Source organism: Taeniopygia guttata, chromosome 2, assembly GCF_048771995.1.
Source record: "Taeniopygia guttata chromosome 2, bTaeGut7.mat, whole genome shotgun sequence".
Taxonomy (NCBI): Eukaryota; Metazoa; Chordata; class Aves; order Passeriformes; family Estrildidae; genus Taeniopygia; species Taeniopygia guttata.
In genome coordinates, this window is record NC_133026.1 from 13,360,029 (window position 1) to 13,385,425 (window position 25,397).

At 38.3% G+C, this 25,397-nt stretch overlaps 1 protein-coding gene across 3 annotated transcripts in view; it reads right to left on the minus strand.

The window, feature by feature from the left end:
* Positions 1-423: 423 nt before the first annotated feature.
* CCNY (cyclin Y) overlaps positions 424-25,397 on the minus strand; it is a 120,092-nt gene continuing 95,118 nt past the window's right edge. For all 3 annotated transcript variants that reach the window (XM_030264322.4, XM_072925337.1, XM_072925336.1), the window contains 5 exons: positions 23,830-23,887; positions 23,608-23,727; positions 12,548-12,714; positions 9,103-9,265; positions 424-3,464 (listed from right to left, as the gene is read on the minus strand). In XM_030264322.4, the coding sequence (XP_030120182.1) occupies positions 3,348-3,464; positions 9,103-9,265; positions 12,548-12,714; positions 23,608-23,727; positions 23,830-23,887 (625 nt within the window). In that variant the 3' untranslated portion in view covers positions 424-3,347. The remainder of the gene's footprint in view (positions 3,465-9,102; positions 9,266-12,547; positions 12,715-23,607; positions 23,728-23,829; positions 23,888-25,397) is intronic.

Consider the following 25,397-nt stretch of genomic DNA (forward strand, 5'->3'; position numbering starts at 1 on the left):
AGAAAAATCCCCAAATCCTTAACAAACCAAAACCACTACCCTGCATTTTGCATATTTTTAGCAATAGAAAACATGCATCGTTTGAAGAACAGACTGAATTTGTGGAAGGTAGAAAAAGGTGATATGGCCATTTTGTTTTTGCACTTCATCCCATGACACCAGTGCTCCCAGTCCCACATAACAGGGTCTGTCAGAATGATATATATGTCACTGACAAACCATGAAATACAAACAGCAAATCAAATAGAAAGAGGGCTGCAGGTGGAAAGAGGAATTACGGCAACAACTCTTGGCTGCATACAGCTGAATGACTGAAACCTTACAAGATGCCTTTTTCAAATATTGATCAAATTATCAACACGTAAATGACCAAACAAGTGGCCCACTGGCTCAACATATAAAAATAATTCATTAAGACAATGATACTTGAAGGGACAGGTTTATTATATCTCCTACACCTTTTCAGTTCTGAGCCGGTGACCAAAGCAATAATGAAAACCTTAATCCAGAAAACATTTACAGCAAAACACAATGTCTTTGTGCTGTTAATTAAAATGTTATATGGTTCTCCTCCCTTCTTACATCTCCAGTGATTCTCTAACTTTGCAATGGTATTTTCCATACAGTAATGCTGAAAAAACTACACTAAACACAACATAAGCCTAAATAATAATTCATTTTTAATTACCTGGTATAGAATACCTTGCAAACAAAAGACACTTTTCAGATTTACTGACAGGTATTGTATTTTTTGGCAATCCTGGAACAAACCAGAAGAAAAAGCAAAGAATTATTCTATAACCATGAGGGAAAGAAACATCCATCTAAATGTAGAGGATTCATATGGTAAAACTAAAGAAAAAATCCACACTTACAGCAGATTTTTTTTTTTAATTCTTAGTGCAAGAAACATAACCAAGTTAATCACAGAATCAGTACTAATTAAGAATATGGAAAATTCTCCTATACAGAGGTAGAGTCCAGTGCACAAGGCTAAAACGATATTCAATAGTCTAAACAAGACTGAGCCAGGTTTTACGGAATCCACTTTTTAAAGTATCAGACTGTATGTACATACATACAATAAATAGACTATACAATCTTTAAAGTAGTTTAATAAACTTCACAAAAATTATAGTAGATGCATTGATATCTTTACATAATCCAAAGTTCATATCTCTATCACCCAGAAATGGATAAAACCAATATTCCTGATATCAAGTTAAATGGAAAATAGTTTAGCAAAGTGTTGATAAATCAAAATATTTTACATATTTTAAAGCCTAAATTTATGCTTATAAAGGATGAATTTCAAATGCTCTGAAAATGTTCCTTTTGATACTATCTGTAACGAGGTTTCAAATGCTATAATTTTTATAAACACTTGCCTTACATTCCATGTTCAAGGGAAAAATGGACTTGGATACTCACAGTTCTGATGCATTGGCACAACAAGAAGTGATGAGAATTAGATTATTTTAATGGCCCAAAGAACATCAGGAGAATTTATGGACAAAGCCTTCATGTCTCAAACTGAACTAATCACATCGGAAAGCTACGAGGAAACTGTTTGGTTTCACTGCTTCCATGCCAAGGTGCCTCCCCGCCCGGAGGCTCCGGATTAGCATCGCTCCGGGAGCCAAGTGTGCATCTCTGGGCCCCCAGGTAGCTACAAGCCCATAGGGCTTAACAAAACAAACATGGAATCTTTGTGGGTTACAACAGTAGTGCACAAATCAGGGACATCTGCTGCCATTCCCTTCAGTGATAGCCACAAGGACAGATTTCAGGGAACTGAGAGCTTTCAGCTGTATCTTTCTAAACTGTGCAAAAAAAAAAAACAAAACCAAAAAACCCCAAAAAAAAAAAAAACCCAAAAAAAAAACCAACAAAAGAACCCAAGAAACAACTGGGGAAAAAAAATCACCCTGCAGTGTTATGAAGCAAATATGCTTATACTGACAAGTTATTTTGTATAAAAGGTTCTTACAATTGCCAAGGGGGGGAAACAGCCACAGTAAGAGCAAAATAAAAACAGCAACAGAGGAGTTTCATAATCCGAGTTGGAAATTCTATTCACAGTTCAGTTACTTTTAATTTCTATAAGCACCTGCACTGAAAAACATGAGGGTTTGTATTTTAGCTTCCAAATCAAATCTCCTTGTGACAGATACCTTGTTAAGATTTCCATTCTGCTCTTCTTCAGGCCTTCTCACAGGATCATTTTTTTTATTATTTTTTATTTTATACAAACAGACTCACTTTGATTTAAAGTAAACATATAAAAATTGAGAATATTGCTTGCAACAATGGACCTGGCGGTGAAGGAATGAACTTTTCAGGCCATAAAAAAAAAAATCTCCTTCAAAATGGATGAATTCTGCTAAACTTCTAATGTTATGAAAATCTGCAAAAAGGATCACAAGATCTGTTGCAAATTTCAGAGATTTGGCCCAAGTCTTATCATCATCATCATCTCAAGACTAACAACTGTATCTTTATATTACGGAAAAATAAATGATTCCAAGAACTCAGGAAGGCACACGCACCCAAGTATACTATAAATAAAACACATCATGAAATTACAAAGATCTTCTGATCCCTGTACACACTTTTGGTTCAGCACTATGGTCAAGTTCTCTCTTTTGAAATACAATAAAAGGCATACAAGAAATGTAACATATGCATAATAATTAAGAAGAATAATGCTAATAAGACAGGTTACAGAGAAAAGTGCAGTGAAAAAACCCAACGCTATTTATTCAGGGGCTTGTGCTACTGTAAATACAGACTTCGTATTTCCTGCTGTGCAAGGGGAAGAATTTATCCTGGGAAGCAGCAATGAGGAATGCAAAGAAAACAACAACAACAACAACAAAAAAAGATATTAAGAGAAACCTTTAAGATGGAACTCTCCCAATGTCATTCCTCTAGTGCACAGTCATCTGACTACATGTTTTTTTTTCATGCTGCCATTTCCCTTCATGAGTACAGTATAATAGAAAATGGCAGAGTTCGTAAATATTTTTCTGCCTCTACTTCATTTTTTTTTTCTTCTTCCAAGCACCTGATTTGCTGTTTCCTCATAAAAGTGTAAAGCTGTTAGTGGAAGTGAGAAAATAATTGTTGCTGATCTTCTCTCCCAAACACCGATTTCTCCATTTCTCCTTCCGTTAGGTATTTCACTCGTGTGCTACACAATGGGGAGGCACTGTAAAGGCAGCTTGACAGATTTAAAAATAAAAAAATCAAAAGTCTTTTTTTCTTTATCCCCCCGCCCCCAGCCCACTCTGAAAAAAATGGATGGATGAAACAGTACGTCCATAGGAATATTCCAGTCTCCTCTGTTAGGAGATAATTGCAGGGGACCATCTAACCACAGTCAGATTGTCAGCACTGACCGACCGCTTCTTTGCAGCTTTCCTGAAGTCCTTGTATTTATCTTCACACAGGCGAGAAATGGCCTGCAAGAGAAAAGATGAAAACCCTGAGTGCCCACAGCTGTCCAGGTAAAGCAAGACTAAATGCAGATTTCTACATACAGGTGAAATTACAAAAGTCATTTCATTAAGCAAAACTCATAAACACATGAAGACATTCTCCTCAAATCCTAGTTTGCATTTCATTTGTCTTGGAAGGAAGGCTTGCATTGCCTCACATGGCAGCAGAAGGACTCAGCATATCCCAAGCCTTTCCTTTGCAGGTGAACCATCACAAACCTTACTGAGGGAGCTGACAATATTTATCCACTTCTACAAGGTAATTGGTGTATCATCCTTCATAGATGAAAAATTGTGGAAAACTTAATAAAACAACTATAGAAACTGCAAGTGTATTTGGAGAATTGAAAAATTGGGTGGCTCCTAAATTTTTTATTTCCTAAAAATCTTGTAGTAATTATATTTTTCTCTGTTGAGAAAAGATCTTTCAGGACACTCACCCTGCTTTGCCTCCTGAGCTGATGTTAACTCACCTTTCAGAAGCAGATGATCATTCTATGTGACCAAGCTATCTTATATACTTCCACAGGGAAATGAAACTCATATTCAGAATAATTTAATTCATGTTATAAATACATAGTAATTTTTAAACCTTTTGAAGAGAGAGACAAACATTATTCAAGTCTCAATTCCTTTTATGCTATAATGGAGTTAATGTTTGATGTTTCTTCTACTGATTTTAGCCAAGTTTAAAAATAGTATTTATTATGGACCTCACATGCATGAATTTACTGTTCCCTAAAATAGCCTATTAGAGTTCATATGGCTGGGACAGGCTGTGGTTGGCATCAGCAGAGATGTTAACTCTGGCAATCAAACTGCAGAGCTGCAGAGAAAGCTCACTGCAAGGAGTACTCAAGGTCAAATTCAAAAATACAACAAACTAAAGCAGCATTTTTTATTTACTCAGGAATGCTTTCAAGTTGTGCCTTAAGATGTTTAATAAAGAGTAGTGTACAAACAAACCCAGTAGAAGTGTTTCATTATAACACAAGGCATTACAAATAATTAAACATCCTGACTCCATGGTTCATCATTTCCTCTCTTGATCTTTACCTCTATAGCACAGCAAGATCTGAATAGTCCTGCAAAAAACAGGGCCAGGTATGGCAGAAGCACACAACTCATACATCTGAGTTCACCTAAAGCTCTGGTCAAGCCAGCCACAAAACATCATTAAATTAGAAAACAAAACAAAACTAAACAAAAATTCAAACCCCAGAACAACATAAAACCTACCACCACCAAGTGAACAGTTGCTACTTTTTAGTTGAAAACTGCAAGTATTCATATTGTTTCTTAGACCGTAACTTCATGCACTTAAAATCCCTTAATAAAATCTTATTTAATTTAACCAGGAGCTTGATGGACTAAGAGAGTTTCTGCAATTCAATCAGATTTAAAATTCAATGGTTAAAAATGTTTATCTGTGAAATAATGTGCCAAGGCATGACGAAGGGGTGTACTTAGTGGAGCTCATCTTCTTTCAGCTGCCAAATCAGACTATTACCTTAGGCATCCAACAGTCAGAGAAGGTAATCACTTCAAAATTACCTGTGTGACACAGGAAAATTTCTGTTCTGGCACTTGGTCAGACAAAATGAAATGCTGCTTGGAAGTGGCACCTAATGTTTGGCATCTCTAGGCTATGCTGACAAATCATATGGAAACACACTGCATTTAAAGCAGCTCTGTATCTAAAGATGCCTCTTCATCTGCAAGTAAGTTAGAAAACCAACATTTGGAGCATACTTGGCAAGGTAGTTAGTCAACTTTAGTATAACATATGGGGAAACAAGAAAAGCAGAAAATTGTAAATATTTACTATTGTCCTTCAGTTAAAATAAATCAAAATAGCTATAATCACCTTTCTATCATCTGACAATTCTGCTGCTTTTATTGCTAGAAAAAGAAACCAATTTTTGATAGTTGCAAGGGACTATTTCTCATGTCAATCAAAACATTCCTAAAAACCAGCAACACTAATCCATCATGTGAAATTTTGTTGGACTTAGCTGTAATGTATGGATTTAGCTAGAATGCATACACATATATATTCTTCCATTATACCCATGCATACAGAACTAGTCAGTTCCTCTGCTGAGCTGTATGACTCTTGTAGAGATTCCATCATTGGAAGAGGGGACAAGTAAGGAGAAAGAAGGCTGGAGAATGGCAGTAATAGTAGTATCAGTAGAAGTAGCAGGACAAATTTTGGCTGCATGCATGTTTGTGAAGGGCAGGAAAGCAGTAGAGCTGGTTATGGGTTCACAGTCAGGAATGCACAAAGGCACTGTGAGTGCTGCACACCCTCCAAAAACTGACAAACCAGAGGGAACTGAGCAGGGACAAACAGCAGGTAGTTCTCCTTAATTGATAAAGCATGAGAAAAGCAAAACTGGTTACTCCTAAGATCCAAAAAGGTGAATTTTGCTCTGTTTTGCTCTTTTCTTGCTGGCTTGGAGGGTTCTGAACACACAGAGAACTGCAATCAAGCCACTGTGACACTGGAAAGCTGAAGAGATATAAAGACACTTCTCTGCTTGTAACTTACATATTTTCCCCCTGGTTTTATCTGTTTGAACCATGGGACTGTATCTCTTTCGGGTCAGGAAAACAGCACATATTTCAAAGGGTTTGAACTATGTGCTCAAGTACCATCCTAACAATGAAGATCTCAGACAACATCAGTTAAACTGGGAGTGCACTAATGAGTGCTCTCAGAAAATCTAACCTTGAAACAAGCACAGTGCTAAGATCACAAGCAGCAATAGGACAGACACGTTTTGTCTACTTAACCCAAAGAGCAGAATCTGACTTTTATCTAGCTCAGTACATGGGAGAAAAAAACGGTGCACGAATAGGAAATTATGAAATAGTGGATTCAGGCTGGACACCCAACAACCTTCTTGGCAGGAAAAATTATCCCATATTAGAAAACAGGTCTCAGGAAAAGCAAAGGAAGCTTTGACATTTGACATAATTAAAAGAAAGAACAAAACACACTATAACATATGCTGTCTGGAACAAACAGCATTGGCAGGTGGACAGAGTGGATGATCTAATGAAAGTTTATTTCCCATTTTTAACCTGCCTGATTCCATAGAACAGGAGAAAAAAACCAAGAGGGTTCATAAAAATGGTTTCTGGCTACTAGGTGGACTGGTATAACAAATCCAGGACACTTCAGTCCACAGATAATTAAAAGGTAAAAAAAAAAATTCCTTTTATTTTTGTCATTTAAAAGACAAAGCTGCTTTTTAATTGTCAATTCTGAGAACATTAAATAAGAGAAAACATCCACTGCAGATGCTTGAGAAAGTGATGTAATTTCTAACAAGTACTGCAATCTCTTGTAACACCTCTAAGCTGATGGATCTTGTCCAGCATTTCCCTGTGGTGAGGTACATTTATTACTAGCCTTGTCCTTTTAGGATGTTTTTTCATCATCATGGGTATGTCAACTTCATGATGCTTGCAGAAATCACAGTGCAGATTATGCCATGTCAGATCTAATACTTCTGCTTTAAATATAAAAAAATACACTTAAAATGCAAAAATAGCAAAAATATCTTACAATATAGCTATTTCTCTATGCAACACCTTTCGTGATCTCAAATGCCATAAGTTGCTTTAATCTTGGCACTGAGCAAGGTCTTTATAGTTTATCACACAAGGCAAATCCTTCCACTGCATGAATACATTTGCTGTGAGGCTCTTGTCTTTCATCACAGACTGCAGCTTTTCTCTCGGTATCAAAAATATCACAGCCTGTGTGGTACTACATCTACTCCACTTGACAATCCAGGCAACTGTTTTAAAACAGAGCACTCTGGTCTGAACAGCACACGAGAGACTAGAGAAGTGCTGCAAATGCATTTTGATGACTCTTGGCAAGCTAAATGCTTAACTGTGTTCGGGGAACTGGGCTATAAATTATGCTGTCAAGTAGTTTCAAGGGCACACTAATGACAACCACGTACTGCCAGGGAACAAGGCAGTTCCCTTCCTTCTGGCCACAGAATATAGAGGCAAGGAGGTGGCAGACCAAGCTGGTTCACAGCAGATACTCCTCCTCTACCCTGAAGACATCCCCTGGCTAGCAGGGTTATTTACAGCCAACTTCTGCTGGCATGCCCAATGGTGAAATGTTTAATAATACAGATTCATTGAAAAAATATTCCATTAGTTCTTTTTAAATATGCCCTTTCTTTAAGCTAGTACAGAAGATTTACCACTATTCTCTGGCTATTCACAGCCATTTCCCATTTTTCTTTTCTTCTAAGGTTTCAGGAGCTATCATTGTTACATTCATTTGTAACCTGCTGTTATACATTGTGTGTGATATAGATGGACAGTTTTAAGAAACTGTGCTAAATCAAAAAGTAATTCCCTTAATTTTGATATATGTAATAGCACTTACAATCAAGACTCCCATAACTCAGTAAAACACCTCTTTTCAAGTAAGATTACAATCCAAATGAATTTTTATTTTAATATATTCTTTAATAGAAAGAAAATCTGATGTAAATTTAGATCACACTCCATACAGAGAATGACATTCTTATTGGAGCTACCTGTGCAATTTAGAAAGAATATTTAGAAAGAATGGGAAATAAATCTTAAGTGAATTTTTCTTTGATTCTTTCTCCACCACTTTTAGCTCCCATTAGAGTCACAAACAAGTCAATTAACCTTCCCACGCACCATTCTCCCCACAAAAATGTGCATAGAACTGCCTGCCTGTTCTAAGGAGCACTAGGAATTTCAGAACATGCAAAGCTCAGTCTAACCCACAGGCAAACAACCTCCAGTGCAAAGATGTTATGTAATTAAAGATGTGTACTCTTAAAAGCAGCCAGTATCTAATGAAAATTTTCAAAATTAGTAACAAAATGCATACCCAGTGCAATAATGCCCATATTTGAAAAACATATCCAAAAAACTAGGAAAAATATGTTGCAGTCTTGCAAAGGGCCCATAATTAGCTGATAATTTAAATCCCTCCTGTGCCTGTGGTATTCACAGTGACCAGCATTTCACAGGTCTAGACCATCCAACAGTGCTTCTGGAATATGGTATATCCACATTTCATAAGCATTCATGACTTATTCACTGAAGGTGTATGCTCATTTCCCTTCTCCCTTTACTAAGGAAAATACCATGGGAGATAACAAACTTGGATCCACATGAAACTCAGCACTTGCAGAAGAAGAACATGGAATAGCTATTTTCAGTAACATTTGTTAATATTCTGTCATTTAAGGTGGATAATCAGTTTTAAGAATCCAAATGAATGAACAACACTAGACTGTGAACACAATCATCATAAAACTTGTGGGTACTTTCACAAGGCCAATATAGACAACTGCAACTGAAAAGAAATGGAAAGCAAGGTAAGGTATGAAGCAAACTGGGTCAAAAAGCTGTCCCCACAGCCATGAATTCTCAAAGCATAAACAAAACCATTATGAAAATCCGGCTCATGATATTCTAATATCTCATGGGAATATCTGGGAAGAGAGAGGTGAAGGCAGAAACAGCACAGAAATTCCTAATCCCCCTATACATTTAACACTGAGCAATCTAAAAAGAGTCTTACCTCAAGTTTATATGCCCTGTCCCTGCTGAGGGGCTCCAAGGGAAAACTCAGGTTATTCGCTTCTGCCAGGGAACGCAAATCAAAATAATACTTGGCATAAACACTGGAGGGAACATTGATATTGAACTGTAACAGCTCAAGAAACTGGCGTTCCAGCTCATTCCTGTGGAAAGGAGATAAACATGGAAACATATTTCAGACTGTGCATTCTGAATGTAATTTTACTTTAAATTGCAAATGGTATAAACCAAGTTCATTTTTTTATTCTTGCCATATGCAATTATCCCAGCCTAAGGTTTGACCTTCTCTACCAAGTTCTATCGGTGTACTCACACCAATGAGCAATACGAGAGATGCTGCACCTTGCAGCTGCTACTGCAATGCCAATCAAACCCAGATACAGGTTTTGCTAGTGAAAGGGCACCTTCATCAGTTTAGCTAACACAATTCTGGAAAGAAAACCTAGCGGGGAAAAAAATTTCTTGTAGTTTCTGCTTTACCTCCACTAGGTGGGTCTGCACACACAGCTATGCTACAGCAGCACACACACCCCTGCCCTAATTTGTCAGGCTCCTCTCATAAACGCTGCAAATTACTCTAACACATAAATTACTGAAGAACATATTTGCTCCCTGCAGCTCTTCATAATCAATTGTTTAGAATTAGTCATAGGAAACCTGAGTTTTTCATCATACTCTCTTTATGAACAGAATAAAGCAATTTTTCCCTTAGAGGTGCAACCAAATTCACAGTGCTGCTCACATGTCTTCCAGCATCTAAATAAAACATGTTTGCCAAAATACCTGACAGGAACACAGCTCCTATATGAGCTCCCACCCTGTAAAACTTTGGTATACAAATACATTATTACCTACACCAATACATTAAAAAGTACACTGAGAAATAAGCCAACAAACAAAATTAAGGACTGAAAATTTTCATAAATTGTTCAGAAATCCTACTTAATACTTATGCAGGAACATTTGATACATTCAAAACAGCACTTTCAAAAGATGACAAATAAAAAAAATAAGTGGGTGGTGGAAGCTATCAGTGTTTGCTGAAAAGCCCAGAGACTGCATTGCTGTGCTACCAGTGGGCATTGGCTGATGATTATATTGTCTTTAAGTTACATTTTTACTGCCGTGCAAATGTGCAAGGAATATGAAATGAAAGTTGCATAGTTGGCAGTAGAAGAGGAAGGATCTGAAGATAAAAAGTACTGGTACAGTAGTTTTTTAACACTGAATTATTTTCTCCTTCTCACTCTTTACCCTTATGTAATTCTTACATCACAAGCATTGTCCTTCCTTATCCTCACTCTCTGTGCCAAAATTCTATGTTTATATAATGATAAATGCTAATTAATACTAAAAGACTAACTAAAAGCTGGATATTGAGTCTTTGGCTTAAATTCACACTGTTGAAGATTCCAGCTTAAAAATCCAAGTTAAAAAAAGTCTATAAATAGAAACAAAATATTATCTTTACATGCTAAAATTGTACATTCTGCAAGCTAAGCCTAAAGTTCTATGTTAATTGATAATATAAAGCCTATTTTACTGGCAGAAGACATTGGCTGTACCCTATTTGAAGAGTACCCTCAAAAATCTCAAATACACAGCCTCAGTTTCTTATTATCCCCAATCTACAAAATCTCAAAGTTGGATCAATAGATTAGCTACAGGTCAGAAAGGACAAAAACATACACGTATTTCTTACTGAACTTATGTAATTTAACTAACCACATACCCTTCTTACCCCATACATCTCCCTCAGACTGCTTTAGCATGTGCTTTCCTGGGCCACTCCTCAGAAATTCAATGTAATGCCACATACCTGACTACAGATACCAACTGCACTTCAGTACTCCCAAGTTCTCCACTCACTTTTAGGCACAGTTCACTGCACTGATGCTGACTTATAAAACCCTGAAAGGTCTGCTTGATGCTTTGCAAGATACACTTATGCTAAATGATTCACACAAATTGAAGATTTTTACCTCGATCTTCTGCCTTACTAATACAATGAAAGGCCCTGTCTTGCTTAGAGCCAGACATTTCAAAATCATCATACTGTACTGTCCCAGCTAATTAAAATATGAGAAAGAAAAAAAAAAAAAATCCACCACACTGCAGATAGAAGGGAAACAAAATTTGGAAAACCTGACAGCAGGAATATGAGCACCAGAATCTTTGCTGGGGGATTCACACAGAGCCCTAAACACAAAACCCATTAACTACATCACCAAGTACATATAGAGAGCTCAGGTTCCCCAGAAGCTTCTGGGTTTCCAGTTTGTGAGAATCCCAAATTTTTTTTAAGGAAAGGGTAAGATGCTAAAAATCCTTGAGGACAAGGACTCATCATCGTTTGGCTTAGGGAATGTGCAGTGCAGGAAAGGGCTGATGTGAGCACAGGTCTGCCACGTGAGTGTTGGTGTTATATAGCTCAAGTGCAGCTTCTAACAGCAGTACCATCACATGTGTTTGTCAGAAACAATAATCTCTTTTGCTGTTTCTTTTCACGCTGCCTTCAAGAAAAGCCCTGAGAATTACCAATTTCAAACCTCACATTTATAACCATTCCTGTTTAATACTGTCATATGGCACAGTCTAACCTGTGACTCTGCTTCAAGCTGTTCAGCACTTCAGCTCAGGTCCCAGCTTCAGGAACACTTCAAAAGCACCCAGATTTGCCTTGGAGGAGAAGTGAATGGAGGGAGACCCCTACTGCTACTGAATACTCAAAAGGCAGGAGAAAAGGATCAAGGGGAAAAGTAACTTTGCAAAATCACTTAGATTCCACTCAGTCAATTAAGGAACCACTAGAAAATTATTCTGCATGGAATAATATTACACACAGAAATGTGAAGGGCCTGATTTTGGTTCTTGTTCATCTTATCTCCCTCTTTTATTTTGGAAACCTCATTCTGTCCGGATTTTTAAAATCTTGAAAACTAATACAGGATACTGGGGGAGGGGGGAAAAAGTCAAAACCCAAAAGCATCAATTTTAAATAATGGCAATAAATAACTGGGTGTTCATCTAAAGGTCATTAAGATAACTTTCTTTCCTGCCTTACATGTCTATTTATGTCTACATGGAGAATGAGCATGACAGTAAATGATGCTGAAGTGAATACATGCAGAGTCACTGGATGTGGGGAATTTTATCAAACCATACATTTAAATATTCTGTAGATCTGTTTTCATTATTGTGCATGAATATCCAGTGGTAAAATACACTTCAACCAGAAAACAAAAGTAATTAATGTCTTCTGTGTAAGCAGCTGTCAAGCCGACCTCATGCCATCTATCAGCATTCACCATGGTTAGATAAAACACAAATATACAAACTTCATACAATTGATGAAAGAGCTTCCCATCACCCTCACAGACACAGATCTTGGCATTCATTAACAAAGATAAACAAACTTCACTCACATGTCTTCGACTGTGATATCCTTCAGGATCTGGCAGTAGTCCACGTTCCACACTGCCTGGTCATCCCAAACTTTAGATGCCAGTAGAATTGCCCCCAGTACTATTCGCTTCCAGTTTGCTGGACAAATATCTATCTCTGCATAAGTTAAGAGTCTTTCAAGATATACCTGTGGAAACACATCAAAATCAAGTCTTGATCTATTTTGCTACTAAGTAGAAATGAAAAAGAGAACTATTCCCATTACAGAAATTCTAAAACAGTAGGCTGTTAAAAATGCTTTCAAGATTATTTTATTATAAAAGTTGTAGTTTTACATACATGGCATGTTAATGCAAGGCTCAAAACTGGATGTGACAAAACCACTTTAGTTGGCCTTTGCCTTTTGATCCTATTACCCATTTGAAGAGGTCAGACACCAGACTCCTAAATATACCATTTCTTCTTTAGCTGTGATTTCCCCCTGCCTGTCATCCTAAAGCTGAAGAAAACCTTAATGTTATGTTATAACACTGCAAAACAAAATATCACTAATTGTTAAAAAATTTATTTTCCTTCTTAAAGAAGTCAAACTATTATTTAAGAACAAAATTCCAAATTATGTGTCAAGTCCATTAGTGAAGACGGAAGTTTGACTTTTTATTTAGAAGATCATTCTGAAAATACTTTGATATACAAAATCTGTTATGGTGAGACTGCAGAAACACAAAGTTCAGTAAGAACGTGGCACATGGATGTCCCTGATGTATGCACTATCTGGGGGTTCTGTGCACAACACTGTATTCTGCTTTCCAGACAGCCTGTGTAAACAAGCTCCTTACACTCTATATTGCACAAGGCAATTTGTCAACTTTGCAAGCAAAACTGCTCCTCAAATAATGAAAATACAGCATTCCCTGGAGTCATCCCTGGGAAGCAGAAAACTTCTTTAAAGCAATACATTAACACTGGGAGCTTCATAAACAGAGAGCATATGGAAGCAGTAATATTATGCCACTCAAATTAGCAGATGAACTTAGCTTGCTTCACATCAATACAGAATTTGACTCTCTACTGTTAATGCAAACCTTTTAAATCTCAACTTTTCACATTCAGTTTTAGGAGATATATAATGAATACTCCACATTTATAGTAGATAGATAGAGCATACAAAAATCACAAAATATATCTTTTCTAATGTACAGCTCTAGCTTAGAAAGAGAGAGAAAAGCAAAACAGCTAAGTAAGGATTTTGTGGGGGCTGCAATTCAAAGGCACTTAGAGAAGAAAACGTAAACAGATAAGAATTATATTGCAAGGAAAGATATAGAATCACAGAATAGTTTGGCTTGGAAGGATCTTTAAAAGCCATCTAGCTTCAACCCTCCTGTCATGGGCAGGAGCATCTTGCCCTAGATAGGTTTCTCAGAGTCCCATCCAGCCTGGCCTTGAACACTTCCAGTGATGGGGCATCTCCTTCTTTGGGCAGCCTGTTCCAGCGTCTCACCACCTTCACAGTAAAGAATTTCTTCCTAACAGTTAGGTTAGATTAACCTCTTCCAGGTTAAAGCCATTGTAGCCCTTGTTCTATCACTAGAAACTCTCATAAAATGTTCCTCTCCAGCTTTCCTGTAAGCCTCCCTCAAGTATTGGAAGGCTGCTGCAAGGCATCCCCAGAGCCTTCTGTTCTTCAGGCTGAACAGCCCCAGCTCTCTCAGCCTGTCATGGGAGAGGTGCTCCAGCCCTCTGGTCAGCTTCATCACCCTCCTCTGGACTTGCTGCAGCTGATCCATGCCCTTCTAATGTCAGAGAGCCCAAAGCTGGATGCAGCACTCAGGTGAACAGAGCAGAGGACAGACTCCCTCCGCCTGCTGCCCACAGTGCTTTGGATGCTGCCCAGGACACGTTTGGCTTTCTGGGCTGTGCGAGCACACTGCCAGGCCATGTCCAGCTTCTCCCCAGCCTTCTTGGCAGGGCTGCTCTCAAGCCATCCTCTGTTTAGCCATCCTGCACTTTGTGCTTGGGATTGCCCTGACCCACACGCAGGACCTTTCAGCTGGCCTTGCTGAACTTCGTGAGTATTGCACAGGCCAGTCTCTCGAGCCTGTCAAGGTCCATCTGCACAGCAGATGAAATTACACCTCAGGAAACAGGCAGCATGAACTTGCCACTACTTTCCCACCAGCACATACTTGAGAAATCAAAATTAAAAATTAAATAGGAGTTTGATGAGACTCTATTCCTACACCTACTTCATTACCATATTGATGCATCTGCCAATAGCATGTGGAGGGTTGTGAAAAATCACTCTTACTTCCCTGGTGAGAACTTGGGCTTGACTCCAGATACACTGTTTGCTGGAACAAGACTCTTTATCATACCGCAGTAAAACTGAGGATGACAACCAGGTCTCCATTAGAAAGGCACTTAGTGTAGCTTTCAACTCCTTTCTTGAACATGCCTTAAATAAGCATTTATTTTGTTCACTTGCTGTGGCCTCCTTTACTCAGACTTGGGTTTTAGGTATATATTCAAGTAAGAGAAGAGAGAAAAAGGACAAGAGTATTTGCAGCAAACACTTGCTAAATTCAATAAGGTCCTCAGTCAGTGTGAGAATTCACTGTAATCTAGAATTTGTGACATCGTCAGTGTACCTTTGGGAGACATTAGTGTAGGTCTTCAACTTTCAATCAAGCTCACCCAGCAACACACACAGTCTTTCTTCTAGCTCTCTCTGTGTCTCTCTCCCACAGAGAACCCACTGGCTGCAGATCAGGAAATTCAGGCTGGTACACACTTGAGCTCTTGCCCTGCTGATGTAGAGCAACCTCATAACAGCAGCACACACAGAGCCAAGAGAGCTATCTCCAATGTAAATGTGCCCAAAGTTCATTATTTCTGATAAATGGAGCTGGTTCCATTTCAGAGCATTTCCATACAGAATGCCCTAGTGGGACACAGTTCCAGCCCGCAATGTCCCATGATGGGACATCAGAGCAGGACAGGTAGAGTCTGCCATGCACTCACTACTGCAGGGGTGCTTCTGGCTGCTGCTGAGATGTGCTGAATCAGGAGAGACTTTTGGAGAGCAGCCAGGTGGCTCTCAGCCTGTTTGAAGAGGAGGGCTGATGGGGTGGTTAATCACTACGCCACCGATCCCAAACAAACTCACTGCGGGTGGGAGAACACCACCTGCTTCTGCTGGCAAAAACCAGTGAGGCTTCCCACACACAGGGAGGCATGCTCCACCTCATTTTAAAAAAATCACTGAAAATGTTGGCCCTGTAATGGTAAACGTGAGATATGGAAATATCATTTGTATGCAATTATGACTAAACATTAAACAGTGTCTTAAACACAAGGGTCATTTTCTTAAATACAGGTTTTGTATCAAACAGGGATTTTGAGTGTACTACATGGTTCAGTGTATTTTTCTCTTGTAATGAATTTCACTGGCCTAGTTTTCAAAAGCAAAACACTTGCTACATCTTCATTAGAACTAGCTGCTATGAAGTAATATAATAAAGCTGAATTTTAAAAGGTCACAATAGAAAAGAATATTACAATTTCCACCTCAGAGTGCTGGAATAAATTGGCTTATATGGCAAAACACAAAAAATACAGAAGAAACAATGTGGAAAATGTTTCTTTTTTTTTTTTTTAAACATAAGTCTAAGAATTATCTGTCTTTTCGATTATTTTGACAGGTGTTCCTTTATGGAACTAGAACTAAAGAGCTTTTAGAGTCTAGAGGTTAAAATATTATTTACCTCCACCAGCTTTTAACAGCTGTATCCATGCTCAAGAATGGAACCAAAGCTTAAAACAAATTGAAGCTGTTGCACCATTGTTACTTTTTTCCACTTTGTTTCATCCTTTGCCATGCCTGAAAGTAAGCTTTTGAGGCAGAACTTTTCAGTACTTCTCTATTAAACATTCAAAAGCTGAATTCTCAAAAGACTCAGATTTAATTTGCTTTAACAACTTGTTCTGCTCAAGCACTTTCATAGTATCCAAGAGCCACCTTCATCACATTTATCATTGCTCACTTAGCTCTGACTGTATGTATAGATACTTTTTATAGGATGATAACAAGACTACTTATACAGATTAAAGTTACTGATGTGACATGAGCAAAAACTTTCAGTGGTTTCAGTCAAACAACACACACTTCTGAATTCTTTCCAGCTTGCAAAGAACAAATCCAACTCAGTGTTAGTAACAACAACACTACAGTATTCAAAACTCATTTGCACCATAATTCAAATCCTAGCTGAAATGAAAATATAATTCTGATTGGGAAAATACCAATGGCCATTGCTCTGTCCATATATTTTATTTACAGACTCAATACCTCAGAGTTTGGTACCTCCATTATTAGTCTACATTCTGCATTTGGGAATGAATCACGTGATTTCACATGACTGTCAGTCTAACAAGCTGGGATGGACAACATCTGCACCTCATTGGAGGCTTGTAATAACTAAGCACACGTCAGAATGCACACTGCACAGAGTTAAGATTTCAATGGAGCAATATTGCATTATTATTTTCCATCTCTTCCCACAGACTAACACCCAGCTTTCACAATGACTGACCTTTATACTTGTATCAGCAAATTATTACTTAATCATAAGTGAAACCCATTTGGTGATTTTCCTCTGTTAAAAATTCATTTCTCTGAATGAAAGACTTTATTTATACCAATTAAATAAAATTACCACTCCATGTCTATAGATAATCCCAAATTGGCTGGAAGTTCAATGAACTCTGGAGAGGTTCATTAGCTTAGATGCAGCACCACAGGAATGTAGTTAAATGGCTTCCAAAGCCATTTCAGGTCCAGCAGAAGTACAGAACTGATTTGTTTCAGCACATATCTTCAGCTCGTAAATCTGCCAGACCTGAAACAACTCCATGCTGACCTAGTTTGGATGCCTCTGATCTTCACTCCCAGGACCTGGACTTGCAGTGGCATGCTAAATAGCATTAGGCCATCCATTATAACTACTAATCCTGGGGGGCTTTTTTTATCCAAACACAGAATTGTAACATGGCACAAACTATCACGATCATCAACAGTATCCAAAGCCCAGCAGTGCTGCTCCAGCAGAGCCACTGCTGGGCTTGAACTAATCCCCAGGGTGGTTATTTGCAGGTGGGTGAATCCATCCTGCTCTTCCCAAGTGTTTAATAGGAACTATCCACAGTATCCTGTGTTGTCCCAGTTATCTAAGATGTCAGGCTCCCCATGATCCTGGAGAGCAGAGTGTTGGTTACACAACATCCCAATCAACAGAATATACATCATTTGAAGAAACTGAAAACTAAAGATAGCACTGAAGAGTTAATTTTTAATTAGTGTGAAACAGCATCTCATGTTTCCCATCTCAGAGGATGATATAGCAGACTTTGGACATTATATAATACATTCAAGTAGAAATAAAAGTTAAAATACTGGAGAAGATTTCTTTCCCTTTTTTCCCCTCTTCAGGAGGATAGATACCAAACATGAAAGTGTCAAATAATTTCATTTCAGCATTTTACAATCACAAAAAACACTCATATTTTTAAAAAATCTGTGGGGTTCTTATAGAAGCTTTGCTTCTTTTTGTAACTTCATATTGAAGCTGTTCAACATTAACTTCCAAGACTCCACTGATACCTCTTATTGCATTAGAGCTGCAGTCTGAACACTAAAAATACAGTAGTTCTTTTTTTAGGCTTCCCTAAAGCAACAGAGAAGGTTTTCTGTGGAGGTTATGAACTTTTCATCTTCAGAGAAACTCAGAACTCAGCTAGTCAGGCTGTGATCAGCCTGGTTGTGCTTTGAGAAAAGGCCAAACTAGACATGACCCCTAGAAGTCCCTTCCAACTGAAATTATTATGCAATTATATTTGTATGCAGTACTAGAATTTCCTTTGGTGCCACACTAAGACGTCAGGAATTGTGTGCTGCCCCCAAGGAAGCTGACTGGGAGTCTTGGCACACTCAAGCATCAGGCAATCACTGTACTTGACATTACTAGAATAATTCTGAATTTTGAGGCAGTAGCAAAAGCAAGACATTATCTTCTTCCATGTGGTTTTTATCTGGCCTTATGTCAAATTCTATCTCTATTTTACCAATAAAACTCTAGTGGCTAAAATTATTTCTCACTTGATTTACACTGACAGAAAGGAGACAATGGCTTTGCTATTTTAATTACTATAACTGAGAATCGACAAATTAACCTTTATTTGCAAACACCTCATTCCCTCCCTCATCAGGTAATCCACACTGTAAATTACAGGGTAACTAACAGAGACATTTCCATCCCAACATATTATGGAGAAATACAGAGTCATCTCTCTCTAATGAGAAAACTTCAGTGTGTCACAATGCCTTGAAACTGAAATGATATCTTTATGGAAAAGATTATAATTGGTAGTGGGTTTCACACAGCCAAATCATGGCTCTAATCCAATCACTAAACTGCCATATGCTCTGTTCTAAGCTATCAGCCAGTTCCCTACCACGACTCTCCAGAAATAACCATGGTTTGCAATTGCCCAGCTGGGCATTTAAAATATTCCACAAAGTTTGGTGCCACCCATTTGGTGGAAAAGGACATTGTATCATTGTGGCCCTTGCAAATTCATCCCGTTTTTATTTCTGAGACCAAATGGTGAAAAGAAGTAACAAAAGCAGTCACAGAACTATAAAAAACGGTGAACAACTGCAAAGTACCATTACAGATACTTACAGAAAGCACAAATGGTACTGAGAGAAAAGTCATCCATCTCCAGGTTTGCCCTTAAATTACTCTTTTAAGACAAATAACTATAATCCATGTAAAATGCACTCCAACTGCTAGGCAACATTGATTTTCCAGTCTACAACTGGGATCAGCATTCATTCTTTGCCCACACAGAAGCCCAAGAGGCATCAGCAGATTCACACTCTTTGAATGTCCTCTTTCCTTGCGATTTAAAAAGAATTGCCCCTCAGTGCCCACCTCAATTGTTCTGTTGTCATGAAGTGCATACCCCAGCAATTCTAAGGCAAGAACTAAGTAGATGTGTAAGTATCATGTGTTGTAAATTGGACTTCAGTCAAAAGATAAGATAGCCCTAAAACCAGGGGCCAGAATATCCTTATCTCACCAGTACCCAGAGCACAGGCTCCTCCTGGCCTCCTCCAGCCTGACCCTGAGCCATGTCCAGCTGCCAAGGAGTTCAGGATCAACAGCACAGGTCAAGGGACCTTCTCTCTGCACCTTGGAGACCTTCTTCTCATGTGGCCAAGTGCTGGGCTTTGGCACCTCCCAGGAATGCTTGAAGACCAGACAAAGGTGGACACCCAGACCAGTGGATACACACAACTCTCCTCACAGTCACACCAGGCAACAAGCACTGCTATGGATTGCACTCCAAGGTCTTCAGGGAAACCTGTAGCTTCCATCAGCTGCATAAAGGTTGGAGGTTACAACATTGGGGCAGCAGAAAAGGACCTCTGCAGATCAAGTGTCTCTATGGACTCTGGACACCCTTTTGTGTTTTCCTTTCCTTTTAAACAAGCATCAGATTTTTTGTACATCAACTGAAATATACTTTTAAATAAAGTGTTTTAGCAGCATTCGAAAGTAAAAACATCCTAGTGAAAGGAAACCAATAATAAAGAACTTTGACCATTCCTCCAAATACACAGAAAACAAAAAATTCTCCGGAAATACAATAATTTTCACAATACAGCTCAGCAGTATTCTCTCTTTACTAAGTTCTGAAAAGTGACCAAATAATACAGGAAGAACTCAGGAACATCTGGCTGGACCAATTAAATCACTGTTTTTCATAAGGAAAATTTATTCTTACATACTTCAAATTTCAAATTTGCTAATATCAACCCCCCTCAGTCACAATATGAACTCTTTAAGGTATTCCAAAAGCATGCTCCTCTGAACTTCTCAGAATAATTCTGCTTGGGTACTGTATGTATTTACATATCACTGTATCTGATCTGTCTACAGCACGCAGACCCAGCACACTTGCAAATGCAAAATGAAACCACTACGGAGACAGAAGTATATTAAAAGAGCCTTAAATTTGGCCTATTTGCAAAAAACTCAGAAAGTCGTGCCAAGGCAAAGCAGAAAACCTGGACCATTCTGCTCTTCAGGTCTAGTTCATAGGATTGTTTTCACAGAACAAAAGAACAAAGCATAAATATTTAATTCTCCTAACATGCAAACACTGTATTGTTTTCCTGTTCATATGGGTAACACTCCTGTTCACATTTTTATTTGCCATCCAATTAGTCGATTAACACACGTACAACTTCCCACCTCTGCACTGAGGGAGATGCTAAAGAGGAGACAGGCATTTCTCAGTTTTAGCAAAGGTGGGAATACTCTGGGGCAAGAGACTTTTTTCAATAAGTCAGGTCACAGAATACAGTTATGTTGATCACTGGGGTTAGAACCACTACTCTCAAGCTTTAAATTAGCAAAACAATTCTTAAAACTAATTTTATTCTTATGGTATTATTTTATAAATAAATAATGTGAATTGGTATTTAATTGTTTCAACCTGAGGTTTTAATTTTCTACCTATCAGTATGGGAAATCTCTTGGCAGCTCTGGAGGCTATGTGAAAATTAAATTTTTAGTTTAATTATAAATCGGTTTTGCTGTAATAGTGGAGGCTTTAATTGAAATGTTTTAATTAAGTGCTTGAAGCCACACAATGCCAGCTTTTTGCTGCAGAATAGCTTATCTCAGAGTCTGGAGTTTCACATTTACTCAGCTCCTGCACAGAACACAAGACTGCGGTAGAGCTGATTGTTACTGCTGCTTTTACCTGGTTAATGCATGTACCAACACAAACAGTGGGTGCATTCAACCACGCACGTCAGACCACGTTAATAATGTGGGCAGTAAAAAAATGGTACTTAGAACTGCTTAAAAATAATTCGAGTGAGTGAAAAAAAAGATAAAACTGTAGCATCTTGCTCAATATGTCCCTGATCCCCACACTTCTTGACTTCTGGCAGCCCTCCCAGGAGGAACAAGTGGCAGACCGGGCTATCAGATTGCTCTCTGACTGACAGCCAGACTATGGCAAAACACAAGCTCCAGCAGGGAATGCTGATCTCTCCTCCAGACAGGACATCAAAACTGAAAGCACTTGCAAGGTTCGTAAACATCAGTATCAACATTATTAAGATTTCAGGAGTATAAGAAGGGGGAAAGGGTCGCTTTCTTTTTCACAGATTAGTTTCCACATATGAGTATTTAAAAAACAACATAGTCTGTGTCTGGGGCCTCTCCTGATGACACAGATGAATAAAGAAATGGGTTTTAGAAGTACAGAGGAAACTGAGAACAGCAGCAGCAGAATTTCACACTTGTAGAACACTATGTACAAACTCTGAGGTTTCTGGAAAGGGAGCTCAGGCAGGTGCTATTATCCTGACAACACAGGCAAGAATAGCAGAATGGTAAACACTGATCACCTGCACCAAATCTATCCATAAACATCTGCATGGCTGCTCTGAGAACTAGGCCATAATACATTTTCCTGTTACCATTATACTGGGTTAAGAAAAAAACCCACCTAAGTTTTCAAGCACTAACAACTATGGAAACTGCTTCTGCAATATAACAAATTAACTAAAAACATTTATACTTCAAAAGATTTATTTGCAAGGGAACTACATAGGAACCAGAAGAGGCAAGGAAGTAGTTATATAAGACTTGTGGGAAAGAACTTCCCATGCATTGCAGTAACAGAAAGGTAATGCTATTAAAAAAAAGGAAAAGAAAATCCCCTTGTCTTGCTACTAAACAGTGCCCTCACTGATTAAATAACTTCAACTGAATAGCAGATAAATACAACAAGGTATTTGACAGTGGGTGAATTATATTACAGAAGAACATACTGATTCACACAACATATCTTGTTTCCAGCAGAAAACACTTATGAATAAAAGTAAGAAGGACAAGCACTTAGTGCAATTATAGAAAAGAGACAGGCAAAATGTCATTTCAGAAAACAAATATTGGCTGTCCAGCAACAGGTAGAGAAAATCTACAAAATGGAAGAGTGGAGCAATGGAGGGCGTTTCTTGCCCATTTCTCTCATATTCTTGTTCTTTACTGGCTAGTACAACTCATTCTGACTGTTTGAAGGAGAAAAGCCTGCCAACTAATCTTAGAAGCCAAGGGAAATAGATTAACAGAGGAAATGAGTAGGCCTGGGCTTCAAAATTCACCTTCTCCAATTTCCCCTTCTTCCATCTAAAATGTATAACTCAGCTGTCATGAAACCACATGTTGTAGTGGTAAAAAACCATTTAGTTATTTTAAAATCTCTGAGTGAAGAATATGGCCAAAACTGTGACTGAAAGCTGAAGCGACTTGTCAGAATTCGCAGGATATAAATTTCAAGAAAATTAAGAAATTCCCAGCTGGTAGAGATCACTTTAGCTCTTTTAATCCACATTGCTATGCTGATCCACACCAGCTGAAAATTTGAACCTTCTTTTGTGTTGTGCTATTTTTAAGCAGCTAAACTTCAGACTTGAGTACAATTGTTCAATCCTATGACAAGTATAGTGGAAGTAGAAGAGAGCCAACATGTTCCAGTCACTCACTGAATCCTTCATGTGCCAGTCAATTCTTATTAGTGCTATCAAATCACCTACAGCTGTTCCCAAGTCTCTCCTGGGAGCTACAGTGAGACAAAGCAAACCCCCCAAAAGCTGAAGCCTTTCTGCTTTTAACATTCCCTCCTCATGTTCAGACCACCTATGCCACCTGCATTTTCTGTGAGTCACCTTGGTGGCCTGTAACACTCTCACTCTGAAGGGCAGGACCCCAGGTTTAGTGTCCCATGTTACCCAATCTCTTCTTCCTCACTTACTCTACCCATGAAACAGAGATGCCATGAACTATGGCATCTCTTCCCATTAAGAAATTTCCTCTGTCTCCATAGTGAGAAAAAATTCCCTGGCAGCACCTAGATCTATTAAATGATACAAACACAACTTTTGAGAACAAAACTGGGTCTGTCAGAGGGCTGATGTCATCCTTCAGACACTCACCAGGGTGACAATGGCACATTCAGCAGTCAGTTGAGCAGCACTGAACAGCGTCCGGACAAAGCGGTAAATCTGTTTCTGCTCCGGGTCATGTTTGTCATAGTCTGGTGGCACTTCGGATTTCTAAGGAAGAAATACTTCCAAATAGGTGACTGAAACAAAACGAAGCAGACAGAAAAAAAAAGACAGTTCATGTGAAAGGGAAGGAGAGGCAGATGAACTTACCGAAAGGGGATGAAGGTTTTCATCAAAAATATCTAAGAGCATTCTTCCGTCTGTGTCCCTAAAAGTATTAAAACCAAAGTACTGTCATTATCTGAACACAACAGCACACAACCCTCACAGACACAAGCTCAAACTCCAACCATTCAAACTCCAACATTCCGCATGCAGCAGGGTGCTTAGAACCACTGATGAAATGGGTTTTTCAAATAGAGGTTGGACTTACTCTGCCATAAGGCCCTCGTGTAACATGAAATTCACATTACAAAACGTGCTAAAACACTCAGCCTTCTGTGGCCAAGACACAAAACTGTTGTGCTCTTTACTGTGAGGCTTAAGAAGTACTACTACAAACTTGATTAATTCAGCCCAGCTTACTCTCCTTTTCTCCTTTTTTTAACTTACTCATGTCCACCCCTGAAATCTCTCATCTCATTATTGCCTCTCCCTCCTTTATTACCAGCATTGTAAACATTTACTAATATGCAATGCTATTTTTACAGTAATCTTTTACTTAATACATACGAACTTTTAATTCATCTGAAAAACCCTGTTATACTAATGAATTCTGAAAGCCAAAAGAAGCACATACAAACAAAAATTCAGACAAAATAATACTCCTATTCATTGGTTTTATTAGATGTTTCTCTGAAATTCCTGTAGCTCAGTATCAGCATGCATGTTGATGCAACTTCACAAGCCTAACATCCAGGATGCAATATAAGATTTTTGCTGTATGTAACTGTGGCAAGGACACTAACAAACACAAAACCAAGAAGTATAACTGTACCAGAACGGGCACTTTCTGGACAGATGCATCAATGAGACTTCCTTATTACAGTTCTATCTTTATTTTTAGCATCGCTGGTACTCTGATCATACAGTTAACAAACAAACCACTGAACATATTTTCTATCTTTACATAGCAGCACGTGTCTCTCAGAGCATGCAAACTGCAAGTTTTACAGTGGACTCATGTCTGCAAAATACATTTATTTACTCAACATCTGAAGGTGCCATTTTTTTCTACTAAAATTGAGGCTAACACTGGAGATAATCACATTTTTAATATAAAAAAGAGCACCTAAATTAAAACAAACAACCAACAAAAAAAAAAACAAACTAAAAATAAATAAAACCAAAATCTGGACTGCGGTGACTGTAGTAATTACTAGAAAATTCCTATCAGCAAGGATTCTAGGCCAGACTCTTTTAACCCTACCTAAAAAACCAGTATTTTAATGCAGAAGTTGTCTCCTTGAAATGACTGGTGTGCTACAGTAAACTATGGCACTTCACAATGCAACTAATTTCCTATTTTATTTCTTTTTGTAGCTGCTGCATGCTATGAAGTCATACCTGACTGCCCTCAAAAATGTATTTAAAAAAACTTGAAAGGTTTTTGTCTTCATTACAACTCATTGTACTCTTTCAAAAATGGATAATCTACTGATTACCCAAACATTCTTTATGGTTACTATGCTGGGGTTTATTTTATTTCTTTAGCAAATTCACCAAAGTGTATGCATTCCTTCCAAAACAAGATGGGTGAAGTTTTTAATCACTTGTTG